Genomic DNA, 19,344 nt, shown 5'->3' on the forward strand with positions numbered 1-19,344 from the left:
ACAAGGGCAGCCTCTAATGGTTATGCTCTGAACTCCACCTTTGCTCTGAAACACATCTTTCTTTTAATAATTTTAAGACCGTACATGTACTAAACACGTTTAGTGCCCCCCTGAACACAAAGTAAATTAAAAGACATTAACACATGCTATTAAACAAGAAAAGGAACACTTTGAAACGTAATTCAAATGAGTATTTTAATAAAAGCATTATTTGGGAGTAGCGTCAGAAACGTTGAATATATACTTTATTATATGACCATCTGATATGTGTTTCAGGTACATACTAAGCGCTCCTAAAGTCCCATATTGCTCGGTTAGCTGTTGCCATTCTCTGCGCAGTAGTGTTACAGTCCGTTTCAGAGGAACAATGCCAAAATAAAGAGTTCAGGGTGGGAGAATAGCAATATAAACACAAAAAGTCAGAGCAACTTTACAGATAAAACAGTATCAACCAATCATCCTTCATACATAAGAAATATTGCCAACACCATCCAGAAGCAAAATGAATGTATTTCTACATATATATATATTTATAAAACAAACACAGAACAAAGAAATTAAAACCTTCACCAAAGTAGTGACTGACAATATCCAGTTAATATTTTAATGTCACGTTCACTGCACCAGCTGACTGGATGGTCACATGTCCCAAAGTGGAATGAAAGGCCACAGATGAGGAGCTGATAAAGGCAAAGGTGATGTGGCAAGAATGCTGGATAAATCTATGGGAGTGTAAGGTAATCTGACAAAGGCCTGCTATAGGCAGAGCCCCACAGTTATGGACTCCACATCAGAACCTAATTTAAGAGTATGTATCATCAGGTGGTGGTTTGACAGGTTTCCTCTCAACTAAAACTTCAGGGCATGTTCTCATACAACAAATGTGCAAATTCTAACTCATTCCGTTGAATGTTTTATTAGTTAAAACAAACTCCCAACAATGTTAATGTAAAAGACAAAGAAATGGTCAGTTCAGTTCAACTCTTGTCATGTCCAAAGGTGGCGGTCTCTTCACACTCATTCTACATCATCTACACATGACATTGTCTTTCCAAGGTGAGTAACGTTGCACGTCACAGGCTAAATATGGGTCAAAACATTCCTAACACTATACTGGGCATAATCAGTGACAACAGGTTAAACCAGTCCATTCTTTAATGACCGACAGAGACTGCTGATTCTTAAAAACAGACAAACTCACATAAGCTGATGTTTTTGGCTTAAACTACATCATGTCATTGCATCATTCTGTGACACTGGCCTCTGACTGGTAAGTTTACCAAAGTGACAAAGCTAAAAGCTTGGCATAACAATACACCATCTGGGTGCTTCAATGCATTCATTATAGTACACTACAGGTGACAATTTTGTTGTCAGAAAGGCCTTATATGCAAAGTGCTTAAAAAAGGTTCAACGTTCCCCATGTGTTTTATACCAATAGTTTAGTGAAAAATCGAGTAAATGTACAAATTTCTGCCAGTCGAATTCACAAATTCAATTTCCATCAAATCCTTCGCTCTGCATGTTCAGAAATAAAATAACGAACCTCCACCAGAAAAGAAAACTCATCAGTGTGGTTTTGAATGAGGTAAGACTGCACTGATGTCTAATGTTTAGAAACCATTTCTGCAGATGAAGATTTGGATATCTTTCTGACCTCCGCTTTTCCCGTCGTCCAGGAAGGTCGTCAATAGGACTACAGTGTGTACAGCCGACACCAGTATTTAGGTCTTCTTCTTCAGCTCCTCAAAGCGCCGGGACAGGTCGTCGAAGTCGATGTCATCGGGCGCAGCAGCATTCCCACCGAAGGAGGAGGTGGGGAGCGTGTCGGGAACGGAAGGGAGCTCGGGAATGGCGCTGTTGTCATACACCTGGGAGGACGGGCCAGCACCTGTGGAGATGAAGCAGAGGAGATGAGCTGAAGAAAACAAAAGAACAAATAACTCAAGGTCTACAAGGGCAGATCGGTGGAACTTACCTGGTACGACCTTGGGAGAGTCAGAGGGTTTGAGAGCCAACTCGTCAATCTTCAAAAAGCCCCAAAATGCATTGGAATTAAACAAAATGTTAAAAAAATCTTATATTGTAAAAATACTGAAAATGTTACATTTCTTTAATGTTGGTGTTAGCAAGTTATTTCACAATTTTAAAAATAGCATCAGAGGTCTTTCCCATGCCAGACTAGTCTAACAAGAGACCACTGAAAGAACAACAACAGCAAAACACATCTAGACATGGGAAAGATTGTGAGTAAAAACAAATAGCAGGTACACAAAGACCATCTTTGTAAACACTCAAACATGCTAAACCACCAATCACTGCTCACAGTGAAAGTCGTCCATTAAAAATGTATCTGGAGACCATGTTATCGATACATATTTCATCTCAAGTATTTTAAACTTCCATATAGCCATAAACATTCAGATTAGTCACACATGAAATTCCTAGAGGTTAGTCTGAACATATTCCTCTTGCTCCCAAAGTAAGAACATATAGAATTGCCTGAAAGCAGTGCTGTATGCCCAAGTAACAATATAAATGAACTATAATAAACTCTCCTTCCCTGTAAGGTGAACAAGTCGTCCTGGTCTGTCTGGGAGGGTGGGAAGGGGCAGGGGCACTTACAGACTCATAGGTGGGGGGGCAGCTAGGAAGCTCGGGGGGCTGCCCTCCTCTCACCGGAGGCTGGAAGTTGTTAAAGCCATCATATGTGCCAACAGGACCATTAAAGGGCTCCTATACACAGGTTTGAATAAAATACAGGTGTATGGTGTTATGGAAAAAGCAAGATTATAAAACGGTTAGTTGTGGTCCTAAAATATGATTGGTTAAGCAGAGCTGGAAGCCACTGTAAAATCCTTGATCCACACACACCTATAATGACCACCTGGATTCTGTATAAATGTTACCCTCGACTGAATGGTCTAGTCTTTGCTGTTGTGTGACTTGGTAATAAACGTTTGTTAGCAGACTACTTTGCCAGGGGAAGAAGTGTTTACTGTGAATACTGTTAATAAATTACAATTACGTGTTCAGCTCTGGTGTAGTTTATCCACAACTATAACTATAGAACTACTTTTTGACCACAAATACGGACTTGTGCTAGCGGGCCGCCCAATGGAGGATGGGTTCCCTTTTGAGTCTTGGTCCTCCCAAGGTTTCTTTCTAATCCCCAACATCATAAGGAGATTTTCCTTGCCACTGTCGCCTTTAACTTGCTCATTAGGGATCTGGACCTATACGATTGTAAAGCTGCTTTGTGACAATGTGTTGTAAAAAGTGCTATATAAATAAATTTGACTTTGACTTTTTGTTGCAATTTAGAAATGCAACAAGCTACTTGAGGCTGGGCATTACAGTGATTTTATCCCAGGTGTGGACGTTTTGAGTATGACCTCGTGTTTTTTTGCTTGAACAAACTATGACAGGATGAAGTCTGGTGCATACATTTCAATCTAAGATTAAACTGCTTTCAATCTGAATTTAATACAAAGTCATGCCAAATGTGGATCTATGTTACAAGGTTTAAGGTACGACTAATAAAGACGGCTGCCTTACAGCTCCTTTGGGTGGAGGGTAGTTGAAGGCTGTGGGCATGGGCATAGGCATGGGCATAGGCATGGGCATGGGATTAGGAGCAGTGAAGCCTCCTCCACCACCACCGCCGCCTCCACCGCCGGGCTTCTTGAAGTCATGGTCCACATCTATGAGGTCCGCCTCCTCCCCTGGGCATACCTCTGGCTGTAAATGCAGCAAAAACATGGAGGTGGTTGGACAGAATAAAGGATAAGAGACACTTAGCTGAAGCTTGGGGGGCACTTACATGAACCATAGCATCAGGCTCATAGGGAACATTGTAGTTTTTGGCGATCTCGATGAGGTAGCGCTCCACCAAGATCTTTGGTGGGGCCTCCACGCTCAGTTTGTGCATGAGCTGGTGAAATGAAATGGAGTCAAATATTAAGAGGATGTTATATACCATGTCATTTGATCAGGTAAGACCTGTATTATACCCTGTCATTGACTGTTCCAATCTGGTTTGTCCTGCAAAGTTTGCCGTACTCTTTGCTGTATTTGGCACACAGCTGGTCTGAAACCTACAAAAGAAACAACAAGCATGACTAATCAAAAAGTGGTAAACTGGTAACTGAATCATCTGTCAGTCATTCTCAGTTAATGGATGCCCCATCAATATGTACATCAGTTTACAGGATAAACCATAATATGGTCTACCCACAGTTTTGAGTTCTGCGACTTCTGACTGCAGTCGAGGAGCCGCCCAGATGAGTGTGGACACGGCTTCCTGAAGACCAGGGTCAAGCTCTCTGTGGGGAAGAATAGAATGACCAATTTCAAGCATCAAACCCACGCATTTGTGAGAGAACAGCGAGAACAGTCAGAGAACTGCTTGTGTACTAAACTCACTTCATGGACTGGATCAGGCCAAAGCGGGCAAGCAGAAGATCACAGTACAACTCGAGGATCTCCATGGCTTCCACCAGATAATCTTCTCTGATGATGTGCTCGACTCTGATTCGTGCTCGTTCATCTTTACCTGCCGACAAGTAATCTGCGATCTCCTTCCGTGCCTTTTGAGCCAATTCAGCTATAAGGACATTAAAGAAATATTCAGAGTTAAGTCAGCATTAACATATGCGATCTTAAAACATGTGGTCATACAAGTGGGAGAACAATTACTTACTCTTCTTCTTCTCGAGGAGTTTGAGGCGATTTATGACAAGTCTGAGATTGACACGCAGTCGCTCTGCTTTGAATCCACCACCAAGCATGATGGACAGCTCACAGTGTACGACTAAGACAAACGCAGTTTTATTAAGACAGAAATGTAAGGGCTAAATCAGCACAAAAGTAGCTAAAGAAGAAAAACCTCAATAAATGACTAAAAACCTAAACACCAACGATTGTGCCATAGTGCTAATCCCAGTGACATATATGCAGATAACCAGATACCAGGAAGCATCTATGTAGCAACACTTGCTAGCTAGCCAAATAGTGTATCTATTGATAGCTAGCTACCCAACCAGCTAGCCAAGCCAGCGTTAATTCAGTTACAAAGTACGCTTTATGCTATATCCACAAAGAACCGGAGTTAGTTAACTACACTGTTAATTACACGGAGAAGACATATGATATGTCCCACCGACGACCAGGCAACCAGCTTAGCTAACACAGCTAGCTAAGCTAGTTAGCTACCTAGCTAACGCCATTTGACAAAAAAGTAAACAAAGAACTGAATAGAAATTAAAACATGCGTAAACAAACTAAAAAAACGTCTAAGTGGAACGACAGTAAATAAGACACAGATAAATAGTGACTTGTTATGTTTACCTTTCTACTTCGTCTCAAAAAAAAAGAAGGGCGCTTTTTCCTATTTCGTAGCTCGAGCTCTTCTTATTACGCGTTCACTTCCGCGTTGAACGTGCCTTCACTCGTGACGCGATACGTCAGCGTCGTTTTGGAAACGGTTACTCACCGGGGAAACTCCCCTCATCAACAGCTGACACACCAGTGCGGCGTACTGTCCCAACGCAAAACTAACCTTTAGAATATATTGTGTGGCTTTCTTGTCTATCTGTATAAGTCAGTATGTGCTGTATCTTCCCTTTGTTTTAATTACCTTGGGGCAACCCTGGCGAAACTTTAATGGGAGAGCACTGGACATTGGAAAATGGGATTATTTGTGAACCACTGAAATGCTTATGAATGTTGTGGTGCCCCCTGTGACAAGACGTTACACTCCCACACTCTCCCCTAAATGTATGTTTTGTCACTCTTGTGAACACATGGCCACTCTGATGTAGCCAACCCACCACTCAAATTTCAAATGGTCTAGAATCACCACTCATTGCTTTCTGGCAGTAGAAAACATGGTGGATATATGAGACAGATGGTCTTATAATACTGAGAGGAGGAGGAATGGAACCAAAATGTCAGCATGTTAATAGAAGAGTGGTCCAACACTGCCACCTGTTTTAGTGGATCATGGGTTCTGTAGTTTAAAGCTTCACACTGAGCCTGTATTGAGAACAGATAAAAGGAGAGAACTGTAAATTGGTTGTACTACATGCTTGTTTTCATATTGTGCTTTTTAGATTTGTAGGTTTTATGGGGTAGACAGCTAACTGAATGAAATGTCTGAGTACTGTTTGGTGAATTATCAGAACATTTGTTTTTGCGCTAAATTTAGCTATGCTACATTTATAATTGCTGATTGCAGTCATTTGTGATAAGTAAAAAGCAAAACATAATAAATCACGTTTTTTTTTTACTTTTGTTAATTGTAAGTTGATTACAGTCATTTTGATACTATGAGGGAGACTACTCTAGAGATGGTACCACTGCAATCAACGCCTCATATTGGTGCATAGCACAAAGCAACTGAGAGTTTCTCAGCCCAGTCTGTGTGGCCCAGCAGATGGCTCCGCATTTTTGCTCTAACTGGATGTGTTGGGAATTTGAGCTGTGGAAGTGTCAGGTGGGCGCCAAGGACTGGGTGGAGAAATGCTGAAGTAGAGGAGCTTGAAGTCCTGAAAGCAAAACGTGAATAATTCTCACTACAGATCATCCACTAAATTTGGGAAAAAAGGCAAAAGCACCCACCTCTGGGAAAAGAGAGGCATCAGAAACATGGAAGTTTAGCTGGCAGAACCATGATCTTAGAGATTACACACATTTATAAACCTCCGTCAATGTAGTTTGTATACAGAAATTACAATAACAACAATAATGTGCTATATTTTGAAGGTTTTTGACACTACAGCATGTATACAGTCACAGCCAATGAATATAAGACCTGTTTCTAGAGACACCTGCAGCTTCAAAGCTTTTCTGTCATGAATTTACATAATAAAAAATGAATAATGGCTCTTTAATTGTTGGCAAGTAGGACAGGTGATATCCTCACTAGTAGACATTTCTGTCATGCTAGTGTTAATTGGGGCTAAATGTCTTGAATTCTGAACTGGTAACTGGTAAGAAAAGAAATCTAGTAGGAGAGACACTCACATAGACACGCACACCACACATTCACACAAGATAGTCTTGTCAGATTCAATAAATGTTATGCTTGATTTGCCTGCATTGCAACCCAGCTTGACATGTGACATGCTATAGCAGACATGCGCTGCGTAAAAGAGTCCCTGGCGTAAGAGTCCCTGGCGTGCTTCACTGCCCGAACATGCATCTAAGAGTCAGAGTCCATAGGACAGGACACACACACAATCTGATTAGAATCACACACATTATAGGGATATGTTTAAAGGCACTGACCTATTTAATACAAACCATTCCACTGTTGAGTTTTGTCTGCTAATTGTCTGTTTGTGTGTGAAGCAATTGTGAATATGTATGGCTGAAACGCAGAGATTTACGTACACACACACACACACACACACACACACACAACACACACACACACACACACACACACACACACACACACACACACACACATTTTTATTTACAGTGCATACACTCCCTATGTTCAAACATGGAAGTGGCATCATGCTATGGTGATGTTTTGCTTTAGCAGGGAATGGAAGACATGGATGGACACAAAATATAGAGCAATTGTAGGTGAAAACCTTTTTGAAAGTGTCAGATCTCAGGCTGGGGCAAAAGGAGATGGTATCTCTGAAAGTTCTGGAGTGGCTGATCCAGAGTGCAGAGTTCGACCCAATACACTATCGCTGGAGAGAGCTGGAAATGGCAGTGAGCCAATATTCCACTTCAAACCGGGCTGCGCTCGACCGATTCTGCCAAGAAGAATTGGAGAAATGTCAAATGGAAAGGTGAGCTAATCTTACAGGAGCATCCCCAAAAAGACTTGAGGCTGAAGTTAAACCTTGAGTTAGGTCCACAGAGGCAGTATATTACTAGGTGTTTGTACAAATACAGGAGCTGGAACATCTTCAGCTGGAATCAAGCTCTCCTGTGTGAATTCAGACACTGCAACAGCAGCAGTGATCTTAGGCGCTGTAAAATCCTCATCACTCCTGGATGTCACTACAATAAAAATGTGTTGTATGAGGTACAGTGCTGCTCATTTTGTTAGTCGAAGTATCCAATCTGGAGCAGGATCTAGGATGTCAGCCTATCAGGGCCTTTGTGTTCTCTCATCATCATGCTGTATGTCACAGTAATGAACAGATCATTCAGACCTGGCAATGTGCTGCCACCTGTCCTCATATGAACAGTTGTACCGATCATTAGAATTAGATTGTGTATAGCACAGAGATACAGATAATTTCTAATCGACTCATAATGTCCAATGCAGAGAGAAGACTTGCTATGTGATAATGCATTCTAAGCAACTACATACCTGGGCAGAGCAGTAGGGGAAGTGATGGGGCTCCCGGTCTATACAAGGCCCGTATGGGTCATTCCAGGACTGGTAATTCTAGCGTGGGTAGACGCAGTATGAGTGATTTGTGAGTTAATGGATCATTCAAGGTTGAGCTGGGTCCACTGTGTATGCGAAGTAGGCCTATGGAACCATTATTTTAGGAAATGGAGTGAAAGATGATATGGTTTTTATATATTTGTAGCATTATGATATGTTTACATGTGCCATTGTCAGAACAGGAACCTTAAATGACCATAATGATGGAAGTGGCAGAGGTTCATTCTGCAAAAACCTCAAGTCCCACATGCCCCGGTCACCACCTATGGCAGTCTGACAGAACACTAGCAGGAACAGTGCTGGTCTGTTAAACAGCAGCACGGCTGGTGCGTGTGACTTGCGCCTGGGTCCCCTTGGCACAGGGAACCACCGCTCGCATGGTTGCACACAGCACGGGGATATTCACATCTGACTTCAGTCTACATCTTCATTCTGACTTTTCTCCAGCAGGGCCCACGGTGTGCCTTGTGTGGACGGAGCAGGTGTTGTATTCATCATTTCTGCAGTCCCACACACAAACAGCTGGAGGGTCGTTCAGTTCCATCATCTTCATCAAAGCTTCGAGGAAGGTGTAATTGGATCAGCCGTAATTCCCGCGTCGGTTTCATCTCCAATTTTCTCCAGCTGTGACACAGAAAAAGAGCTATTTTTAACAAGACAAACAAAATGTAGGCTTCTGTTTATTTATGATTGCAATTTTCTCTGTCGCCTACACATACTGCCTACTGATGCGATACTGTCAGCATGAGATATGCATACCTATCACTAGAAATTACGTAACTTCAAATAATTCATATAGTTTAAGCCACTGGTTGATTGGCTCTCGTATATGAGCCTGGGGGTGTTCTTGCCAAGAAATAGCTCTTGATTGATCAAAGAACAAGATTACAACAAGATCCCGTCGATATGACATAATCTGCCCCTCTCTCCACACAAATTATAATCTAGATGATACACTGATAAGCAGAACAAAAACAACAGGCTACAGATAAAATATCGTGATTCTGCAATTAGGACGAGGTCGCCTGATCAGGATTAAGGCGTTATGGCGTGTGGATGGATTCAGTTCCACTAATGAAGACCTTGGTAAGCTGATGAATGAAACCACCTGTGAACGCAGGTAAATGACTCAACTCAATATACTGTAATGTGGTCTTTAAAAATAAGGACAGGCATGTTTGGAAAATAGAGGACAAAAAAGCAAGGTGCACATAGCATTCATAATGCATACAGTGGCTATTGCCAGCCACACACACACACACACACACACACACACACACACACACACACACTCGGAGTATAGGGCATTTAAGTACCGTGAGACATTCCTTATGAGAGGAAAAACTATCAATCAAATGCAATATTGCAACTGATAACATGATTACAATGTGTCTGGCTCTCACTACAGAGAATCCCATCAGGCTTCCTCGTTCAACAGCACGGTTCTCTGCGGTTCTCCTCTGTCAGTGGTGTTGGATCAAAGAAGCGTCAGGCGAGGGCGCCAGTCGTCACTGCAATGCCCTGCAAGCGCCTCAATTAAACGTCCAGTATTTTACATCAGCGACTAACTACCGAAGGGGACAAGACTTGGCTATACTGTGACAGGTGGCTTATTTTAGTAATGAAGTGCCACGTTTTCTCTTCTGTATCAAGTAGATTATTTTTCCTAAGATCTTTCTAATTTATTGGGTTAATCATAATCAAATTTGACAAGAGCGTGAAGAGTAGGCCCTATGATCAGCTTGCAAAATGATACTCGTGAAATGGTTTAATAACATAAAAGTGATCAGTAAATATGTTTTGTTGAGTACTGCTAGGAGCACCCAGAGTAAAAAAGCCCTTGTTAATCTGAATGTGGTGTAAATGTAAAGCTATAAATTTAGACCCATGATAGTCCTTCAACTCTGTCTTGACTCGCATCCTCCCCGACGCTCTCGAGCAGTTATTTTTGGCCGAGTAGCAGGCTGAGAGCCTGTTTATATAACACAACCTTCCTCTTCCTCCTCACTGCTCTTAGCCCCGGGAGATCAAGTCCAGCTGACGGAGAAGGAACTGGGTTTGTTCGTGTGTTCTGCCTCACCAATCATGGTACAGCCAGTGTGAAGATTAGGCTGCTGACCTAATCGTAAGAGTCATTTGCTGAATGCTGTAACATAGAAAATTCGAAAGTACAATGATAAAGTGTTGAAGTACTGGCTGGTTTGTTTTATTTGTTTGCTTGCTTGAGAAATGCAAAGTAATATGACATCTTTTCGTGGGCACCTATTACTTCGGTATCTTGCTGTGTGTGTGTGTGTGTGTGTGTGTGCTGGAGGGGCGCTGAAGGTGTAGGCTACGTTAACTAAATCACACCATGAGACAAGAGGAAGATTCAATAAATTCCGTGAAGCGAGTGGCCCGAGGCTTTTTTAACTCAGCATGCACAGTGACGGCACGAACGTGATCCCATTTAAATCGACACGAAACAACGCTCCCGTATGATAAATAATGTGTCGCAGCTTTGCTGAGTCGCGGTTTGAAGAGTATTGATTTCAAATAATCCTGACACTTGCATTTTTCTTGGCAAGGTGAACACCTTCCGTAAAACCCAATCAGCGCTTTATTATGACAGTTCTTTACAACTCAGATGTATTACTTAACGGAATAAAATAACCCGGGCAACACAAATAATACACACTCGAACAGAAAAGGGACCTTCGTTGGCTGGGATTCAAAAGCAGGTAAGGCTTCAGTATTCAGCTGGGATCCGTGCTCAGACGGCTCCTGCTTGCTGAAGAGCTCCACAGCACCGAGGGGGGGTCAATGGGCGAGTGGGGAGGGGCAGTGGAATGACAATGCCCCCCACCCTCGACATGTACACCTTACTAATGCCGTCTCCCTGGAGTAGGGTACTGAAGCACCTGATTGATCCAGACTCCGTGTTTCTTCTGCATCCTTGTGTCTGAATGTCTGGAGGCTTTATGGTTAAACTCCGAGAAAGAGTTGTACTGTGAAGTAAAAAAGCTGCTTATATATCAGAGGATGTGCAACTGCCCTTGAATATGGGGGGAAAAAGACATTTTAAACCAAATCAAAATATAAAGACACAAGCACAACAACATGCAACTGTAGAGCGATCGGCTGAACTAACAGACATCAGAACACATGCCCAGCGCCCTTCCTTCATGATGGCAGTAGTTCTCAGGGGATCCATGTGACAGGAGAGGGAAGATGTGACTGGCAGTGCCACAGTACCAAGGCGCAGGCCCACCAACCCTGATACCTTCCAGCTCTCTTTCATACCTGCAAAGCAAATGGTAGGATTATGCAGGAATAGGGATCGGCACAAACGACCCCCCCGCCAGGGTCTGGAAGGACACCGATAAGAGGGGCACTCTGTGCATCCCGAATATTGCGGCTGTGTGCCGAGCATCCCTGCCAGCTATCCTTAAATGATAAGCACAGTGGAGCGCCGGTGATGGCCACAGATTTACCACCGGCCACCGGTATGAGTTTTAGCAAATGGCTTTTTATTTGGTTTGGCAAGGTACCGCAAGAAGGAATGGCAACTGCTAGCACCGTGGTCCCAAGATGGAAACCAACATCCAGCCTCTGTAGCCTGGGGAAGCCTTTGTTTTTGTTTTGTTTTGTTTTTTTGTAGTTCAAATGGAAAAATCTACTTTCAACCCTTTACTCAGTAGGTAATGTGTCATGGCACAGGCAAGAGCCAGAAGGTAGAGGAGAAGAGGATGGAGGGAAAATAAGAGAGAGAGAGATTGATCTTTTCCACTGCTGCTACTTAAGTCAGCCTGCTGCTTCTCCAAGCTCACCGTGAAATCCTGGGGGGCCAAATCAGCTCTGACAAAACTAGGCCACTCTGTTCCAGCCCGCACCCCGACATGGAGCAACAGGGGCAACACAGCGCCACATACCCCACCCCCCCTCCCCAAACCCCCATCCTCTGACAAGGAATTCCTTGGGAATCTTAAACCCTCGAGTGCGCATGCATGCACGAGAGTGGCCTGACCCCAGCAGACCCAATGAGAAATAACAGGTCTTGGTCTGAAGTTCCTCAGGAAGAATGCTGACTGATTATAGGAGGCCTCTCCAGCAGTAAACAGTGTCTGGCGTGCTCCTCCTATGTAAATCAATCTCTTACTAAAGGCTATTAGTAGATGAGGAGAAATTCTCTGAGGAGCGAACGGAATTAACTGGCAGCTCATGAGTCCCTATAATTGGTCTGGTCTTGGCTGACGGCACAATGTGAAAGGTGAGCAGACGTTATCAGTAGCAGACGTGGCCCTACATATACGCCATCGGTCGTCCCAACGTACCGCAACAGACGAGTGCTCGTGATAAGGGAAGGTTGAAGGGACGGAGGATGGGTGGAAAGGATGGAGAGATGGCAGGAGGGATGGAGAAAGAAAAGGCTGAGAGTCAGCGGAGAGGCATACATCGAGTCCCCCCCCCCCCCCCCGCCCTTCCCTCCCACTGTTGGGTTTCACAGAACCAGATGGACCTGCAGAGAGGTTCATTTCCTGCGCTGTCTGCTGCGATGGCCCCAGACCCTGCTGGCCTGCTACAGGCACCTCTCCTGGGCCAAGGACTCGCTCTTCTGTCTTCTGTACAGGGAGCACCAGCATCTCACTCTTCTGTAGAATGTCATCAAAACTACAAGAGGCTAGATGAAAATAACACACGGCTTATCGTACCCATAATTCTGTTCACAGGATGATTGGCTACTGCAGATATACCTTATAGCCTACGAAGTATAGAATTAATGTTTACATTCACTTTTGACAACTTGAGTAGTATGCTGGGATTATTTAGCAAAAAACCCAAAACATTTAATAGGTAAAGCTGAGAAGCATCCTGAATTATGTCTTTTGAAAGGGTAAGAAATCAAAGACGTGACATCTGGCAAATGTTTTAATGGCTGGTCATGCTCACAGTGAACAGCAGATGTGTTGAAGTGCCAGTTACACATATGGACAAGGAAACTGAGAATACTGCACACGTGATCCGTGGGTGCCCTCCGCCCTGCTCCGCCCTGTTCCCGCCGGGGCCGACAGACGCACCTCCACGTCCTGGCGCCACGGACGTCCAACCTCACGCCAGGAGACGTCAAAAGTACCCATGCTGCCCACTGAAAGACGCCCCAGGCCACACCTCCCGTGGTGAAGCCACACAGTTTGTCCTCCACCCCAAACCCCAAACACCCCCCCCCCCCCCCCCCCCCCCCCCCAAGGCGGCCGAATGCTCCCATCACACACAAAGTACATGCTTGATCTCGTCAGGCAGCCATGCTGGCTTCCTGCCAACTGGGTCGGTATCCTTCCAGCGTCCGTTACGGATCTCCAACATCTTCCTGTGGAGCAACAATGTAACGACCACACCTCCCTCTAACTGTTGGTCATCCATCATTCATTAAAGCAATACACACTCAGGGCCTAATCCAAACCTTTCAGCACATGACTTGACAAGTTCTGCAAAGGTGGTAACCACAGGATTGGTCCAAGATGAATGCTTCGACCAATCATCACACAGCACATTACTGTGTATACACTGGCTCAACCAGACCCCTTGTGTACGAGTAATTCTCATGGCAACCTTATGACTCACTCAGCATCTATACACATAAATATTACAGACGTGTCTAAATTACAGTGTATAAACAGATCTCTCATTTCCCAGGCATTTCTACCTCTGTCTCTACATCTATGCACACATCTCTTATTACACCATGTCAGTTTCAGATTCAGCAGGCGGTTCATACAACTACTGTTCATGTCAGGAACATTAGCATAACAATAAATCATAAATCATTGTCGTTTTGGACTGTGTACATTCTGTAAAGTACGGGATAAAACATTTAAAAAATGCCATTAACTAGAGACCGAAAACACAAACATAAAGACGTCCAGTTCATTTCATCTTTCTGCAGTTGCCATGGGAAACGTAGCTTCAGTACCACTGGCCAATCGGAATTGGCTGGGTTGACATCATGTCTCATTTTTAAGTCAGTCAGCTTCTGGTTATACCAGAAAAGGATGACGAGGAAAAAACAGAACATGTAACAGTCTAAAAAATAAAAATGAAGAAGTAGAGGAAGAGGAAGAAAGAGAAGGGAAAAAAAAGAGCCGAAAACGGTTTTTGAGAGTTCTGCGCTTGGGAGTCCTTGCTCTAAGGTCCATGCCAGTTCGTATCGTCCCCTACTGCTCGCCTGGTCTCCGTTTCTTCATGGCTTTTTCGCCCCCCTCGTCCCGTGTAAACAGCGCAGTGGTGCGGACCTGGTGTCCCCAGCTCCATCTCACAGGTGGGAGGAGGTGGAAAAGCACAGCTTCAGGGTGTAGGGGTTGGAGCCATCTGTGGGAGAATTTATGATACTTTAGGAGCAATCCTTCACATATTTAAAATGTAAATGTGCCGTATTTTGTCAATTGTGATTTTTACACCGCAATCGAAATTTGTCCTCTGCTTTTAACCCATCTGTGCAGTTAGAACACACACACACACACACTAGTGATTACTAGGGGGCTGTGGATCACACGTGCCCAGAGCGGTGGGCAGCCCTAGCCCGGCGCCCGGGGAGCAGTTGGGGTTAGGTGCCTTGCTCAAGGGCACCTCAGTCATGGCCTCAGGTCTGGGAATCGAACCCACGACCCTCCGGTCACAAGACCAGTTCCATACCACCAGGCCATGACTGCCCATATTTCAGACATGACTGCCCAAATTTCAGACATATTTTCAGAACGGCAAATCTTTATTTGCTACAGCACTTTGGCTGCATAACAAGCAAAAGCAGTGGCTTGAGCAAGATCATTTTAGAGTAATCATTATCATCATCCTCATCCTTATCCAGTTAAGGAGGCGATTTTGGTTTTCTGGCTTTTATGTCAAGCATTCTTCCCAACCAAGAATTAAAAGATAAGAGCTATAAGCCACAAACTGAAAAAAAATATCAGAAAAAAATATATATTTTCCGGACTTCTTTTGGACACGAGGTATCCGAAAGCATTCAACCAGTAAGCTCATGGCATTAGAAACTTTTCTGTTTCGTGGTCTCAGGTGTTGAATTAGATCAAGAAAGCCACTGGGATCCCTGAACAAGGGGATTTTCTGTACAAGTTATACTGTGATGATAAAAACTAGGAGCTTCCCACAAACAAACAGGCCGGGATTAATGCAACAACTGGAAGGCGAACACACAAAGGCTCTAGCAGCCGTTGCCTTTGTTTCCTTTATTGCTGGCACAGAAGGAAAACACCTGCTGAGGCAACGGATTACATTGCCCATCATGAGATTAACTGCACAGAGCCAAAACAAAAGGCAAAGACCTGCCTATATTAGTAGCTGTGAGCCAGCCAATAGACACGCGCCATGTCACAATGAGCATGTACGTGTGGAAGCAGGGGGTGGAGCCTGGGCCGTGCCAACAATTTAAACACAACCGTGCGCATGCACACGCTCGCATGCACACAGCAGGAGACTGGAAAGGTGAGAGCTACTCACTGGGTATTCTGATCTGGTAATGGTTAAGGACCGTCAGCACTTCCACCGCGTGGGTCTTGCTGTCAAATTCCAGGAGCCCAGAGATGGTTTTAGAGCTGGCTGCAAGAGTCGAGGTCATCAGCAAAGATCACAAACATGTCACACCCACTACACACACCAGCGTGACTCATGCAACTCTATATTAAGTTTTTGCAGAGTGTTTGTATTGAAAGCAAAAAAATAATAAAATTATCCAATTATCATTGGATTTAAGATTTTTAAACGAAACTAGAGTGGATGGTGTATTTATAAATGACAACTTTTTTTTATTTGAAACTTTTATTTGTATATTATTTATGATAAAGTCAATATAGGTACAACTTGATAATTAATTAGGTGTCAAATACACAGAATAAGGCATATACATGCATGCAGACAAAGACAAAGACACACACACACACACACACACACACACACACAGAGGCACTTACGTTTAGCATCAAACACCTTAAACTTGATGAATCCTGGCACATCATGTTCCTTGCATAACTGGAAGAGATCAGAAACAGTAGTGAGTGTGTAACAGTAGTGTGTTACGCATGCTGTACTGGGGGGTGGGGAGGTGGGGGTCTGACATCAAGAAAGAAAACTCAACAACGCCCAGCAGTCTGCAACTCCTTCTACGGCTTCTCTTGTTTTGTATTCTACACATGAATGACTTTTTATGAAGGTTTAAGTAACTCTGGTTCTCCCTGCAATATGCAGACATGCAGACAATCATGAAAGCTCTCATGCAAAACAGGTTCAACTCATCATGTAAGGTACAAGCGCTAATTCGATTCATTTATCATGACTGGGCACAGTGGGTTCATTAGTTTGAAAGGGCCATTTGTAACAGTCCTAAATGCTATCGGCGCTAAACAGAACCTGCGTGATGACCGCTGAGCACGTTGGAGTGTGGTCGGACTCAGAGGCGCACAGCTGTGACACGGAGCCACCTTGACACTGGTTCTGCCACCAAAAACGGGCTTGGTTTTGCCCGACCCCCTCCCGCCCATCCTATTCTGTCTCCCGGCGGGGGAAGAGAACTGACCATCAGCAGGTCGTCCTCCGAGATGCAGGGGGGGACGTTGTAGAAGTGCAGCACGCATGAAGGGGGCTGGATGATGTTTTTGGAGGCCTGCCCGGCGCTGGTGAAGCGGTTGTTCCGGGTCATGGCGAAGTCTTTGTAGCTGCTGGAGCCGTCTTCCAGCTCGAAGACCTGGCTAGGGATGACGGCATGTTGCTTGGACACACTGCAGAGAGGGAGGGAGGGAGAGAGGGAGGAAGGGAGGGAGGGAGCAAGAGGGAATGAGGGGTGGGAGGAGAGAGATGGGGACAACATAGGAGATGGAAAGGTGAACACAGAAAAACAAAAAATGGCATTTCAATTACGGAAAAACATACACAAAAAAACAACGCACAAATTGAGCTAATGGCAAGAAAAGGGGACAGTGGAAACACAGAAGAGGGAAAGAGGTCCTCGTGCTTCTGAAGTGACTGGAGCATCAGGCATACATCAGTCATTCGGAACGTTCAGAAAAGTCCTTGACCACCGTTCTGGAGGACAGCGACACCGATGAGGGGAGGAGACAAACAGGGAGACACTGTCCCTAGCGAGGAGCGCATCCCAGCAGCCAAAGAGAGCCACAGCCCCGTGGCCAAGCTACCATTAAGCAGCCGGTGCAATCCGACGCCTCCTTATAACCGCTTTCTCCCACGTAGCCGCGAGCGTGTAACATGTACGGCTGCGCTAATGCACCACTCGCTTGGGGCCTTGATTGCTGTCGCATGTTGCACCCGTGCGCTCTTAACAGGACGGAGAGCAAACAAAACGAGACGCAGCTTCACCCCCCCCCCCCCCCCCCACCACCACCACTACCACCACCCCAGGAGTTCTTGAGGAAATCTATACAAGGCTAAATGAAACTCAAAACTTCTTCGTTCTAAGTCAGGGAACCAAACGAGAAGTGAGACACGGGCCCTCTGAAGAAATGCAGCACACTGGGAACTGCTAAACAGTTGTTACTGGTTTCAGTTCTGGTCTGAATCGCTGGGAGCTGGGAGCGTTTTCGTTTCAGTAGAAGAGCAGCATCCCTCACCATACGTTCAGCCTCTTGCCGAAGACCTTGATGCTGTTGAGGTGTGTGATGGCTCGGTCAACAGCGTACTCGTCACCCATCTCCACCAGGGCCGTGCCCGGCACACTCTTCATGAACTTCACCTGTGAGCGGACAGAAGACGCATCAACCTCAGGCATGTTCAACTAGCCCCAAGCTCCGCAACACCCCAGAGCCCCGCTGTGCCGTTTACATAAACCCTTCCAAGACTGCTGTCATGGCTACCCAAGAACGCCAATGCCTCCGACATGCCTGTCTGCGGGCATGCGGGGGAGGAGCTATCCAATATCAGGCGTCGAAACGCTGTAGATCCATTACTTTTCGATCTCACATACCTTCTCGACGTTGCCATAGAGACAGAAGAGGTTGAAGATGCGGGTACAGTTCATCTTGGTGGGATGCAGGCCGCTCACCATGGCAACGGAGCTGGAGGAGTGGCCAATGTAGGAGGAAGTTTGGGGAAGGGGGTAGGCCACCACGTCGGGCACCTCATGGGAGCTCCTCTTGAACCTGTTATTACTGGGCAGTGGCAGCAGGGGGCAGTGTGAACCTGAGGAGTCATGGGGACGGGATGAGGGACAAGAGAAAAAACAAAGAGCTGTCATTTGCAGAAGGCAGCTGTTAAAATTCCGGTGTAATGCTTCAGAACCAAGGATAAAAAAAAAAAACAGGAGAGAAACGCGAGAGAGAAATTACACACTATTTTCTAGTCTGATGCACTCCGGTTCCTCCACAGCTCTTGCTAATTACACAGTACTTAGCAGAACAGTACACCCCCCACCCCACATTTCTATCCATAGTTTCTCCTCCCCTTTCCTCACTCCATTCTCCTCTCTCTCTCTCTCTCTCTCTTTTCTGTGTGTCACAGAGGGCGAGCGAGCTTAATCACTCTAAGCGAGAATTGGCTGCAGGATGACAGAATGACAGGGTGCCCAAAAAAGGCAGGTGATGAGGTGTGTGTGTGTGTGTGTGTGTGTGCAGTTGGACATGTGTGTGTGAGGCAGGGCCCTGGCGCTGGAGGTTGGTGCTCACCATAACCGTTGTCACTGTAGGAGGACGGGTGCTCGCCCAGGATGGCCTGCCGCTGCCTCCCTTTGCCACGCTCTACAAATCAGAGCACACATGCAGAGACAACGCATGAGAAAGAGGTGTGTGTGAAACCAGCACAAACACACCCACACACACACACACACACACAGGCATGCACACACTCCACACTCACACCTAAAACATGCAATATGTATGCACATAATCTCAGAGACAGAGAGAGTGGAAGCGAGTAACCGAGATAAA

At 45.0% G+C, this 19,344-nt stretch overlaps 2 protein-coding genes across 3 annotated transcripts in view; both read right to left on the reverse strand.

Annotated features, from left to right (window-relative positions):
• Positions 1-181: 181 nt before the first annotated feature.
• On the reverse strand, positions 182-5,498 carry ist1 (IST1 factor associated with ESCRT-III). 2 transcript variants are annotated; one of them, XM_077023471.1, is made up of 10 exons: positions 5,350-5,498; positions 4,703-4,813; positions 4,426-4,606; positions 4,238-4,325; positions 4,014-4,097; positions 3,824-3,934; positions 3,559-3,741; positions 2,626-2,736; positions 1,979-1,988; positions 182-1,891 (listed from the first exon to the last, which is right to left on the reverse strand). In XM_077023471.1, the coding sequence occupies exons 2-10, from the start codon at positions 4,788-4,790 to the stop codon at positions 1,725-1,727; spliced, it is 1,023 nt and encodes a 340-aa protein (XP_076879586.1). In that variant the 5' UTR covers positions 4,791-4,813; positions 5,350-5,498; the 3' UTR covers positions 182-1,724. The 2 variants fall into 2 exon arrangements, with proteins under 2 accessions (XP_076879586.1, XP_076879585.1); XM_077023470.1 differs by having other exon boundaries at positions 1,979-2,027.
• An 8,146-nt stretch (positions 5,499-13,644) lies between these two features.
• The window catches only part of hnrnpll (heterogeneous nuclear ribonucleoprotein L like), a 34,354-nt gene continuing 28,654 nt past the window's right edge, over positions 13,645-19,344 (reverse strand). Inside the window, exons 7-13 of the mRNA XM_077023472.1 lie at positions 19,084-19,155; positions 18,387-18,601; positions 18,034-18,155; positions 16,986-17,187; positions 16,384-16,441; positions 15,914-16,012; positions 13,645-14,767 (exon numbers count right to left, since the gene is read on the reverse strand). Of these exons, the coding sequence (XP_076879587.1) occupies positions 14,712-14,767; positions 15,914-16,012; positions 16,384-16,441; positions 16,986-17,187; positions 18,034-18,155; positions 18,387-18,601; positions 19,084-19,155 (824 nt within the window). The 3' untranslated portion in view covers positions 13,645-14,711. The remainder of the gene's footprint in view (positions 14,768-15,913; positions 16,013-16,383; positions 16,442-16,985; positions 17,188-18,033; positions 18,156-18,386; positions 18,602-19,083; positions 19,156-19,344) is intronic.

This window comes from Brachyhypopomus gauderio, chromosome 12 (assembly GCF_052324685.1).
Source record: "Brachyhypopomus gauderio isolate BG-103 chromosome 12, BGAUD_0.2, whole genome shotgun sequence".
NCBI lineage: Eukaryota > Metazoa > Chordata > Actinopteri > Gymnotiformes > Hypopomidae > Brachyhypopomus > Brachyhypopomus gauderio.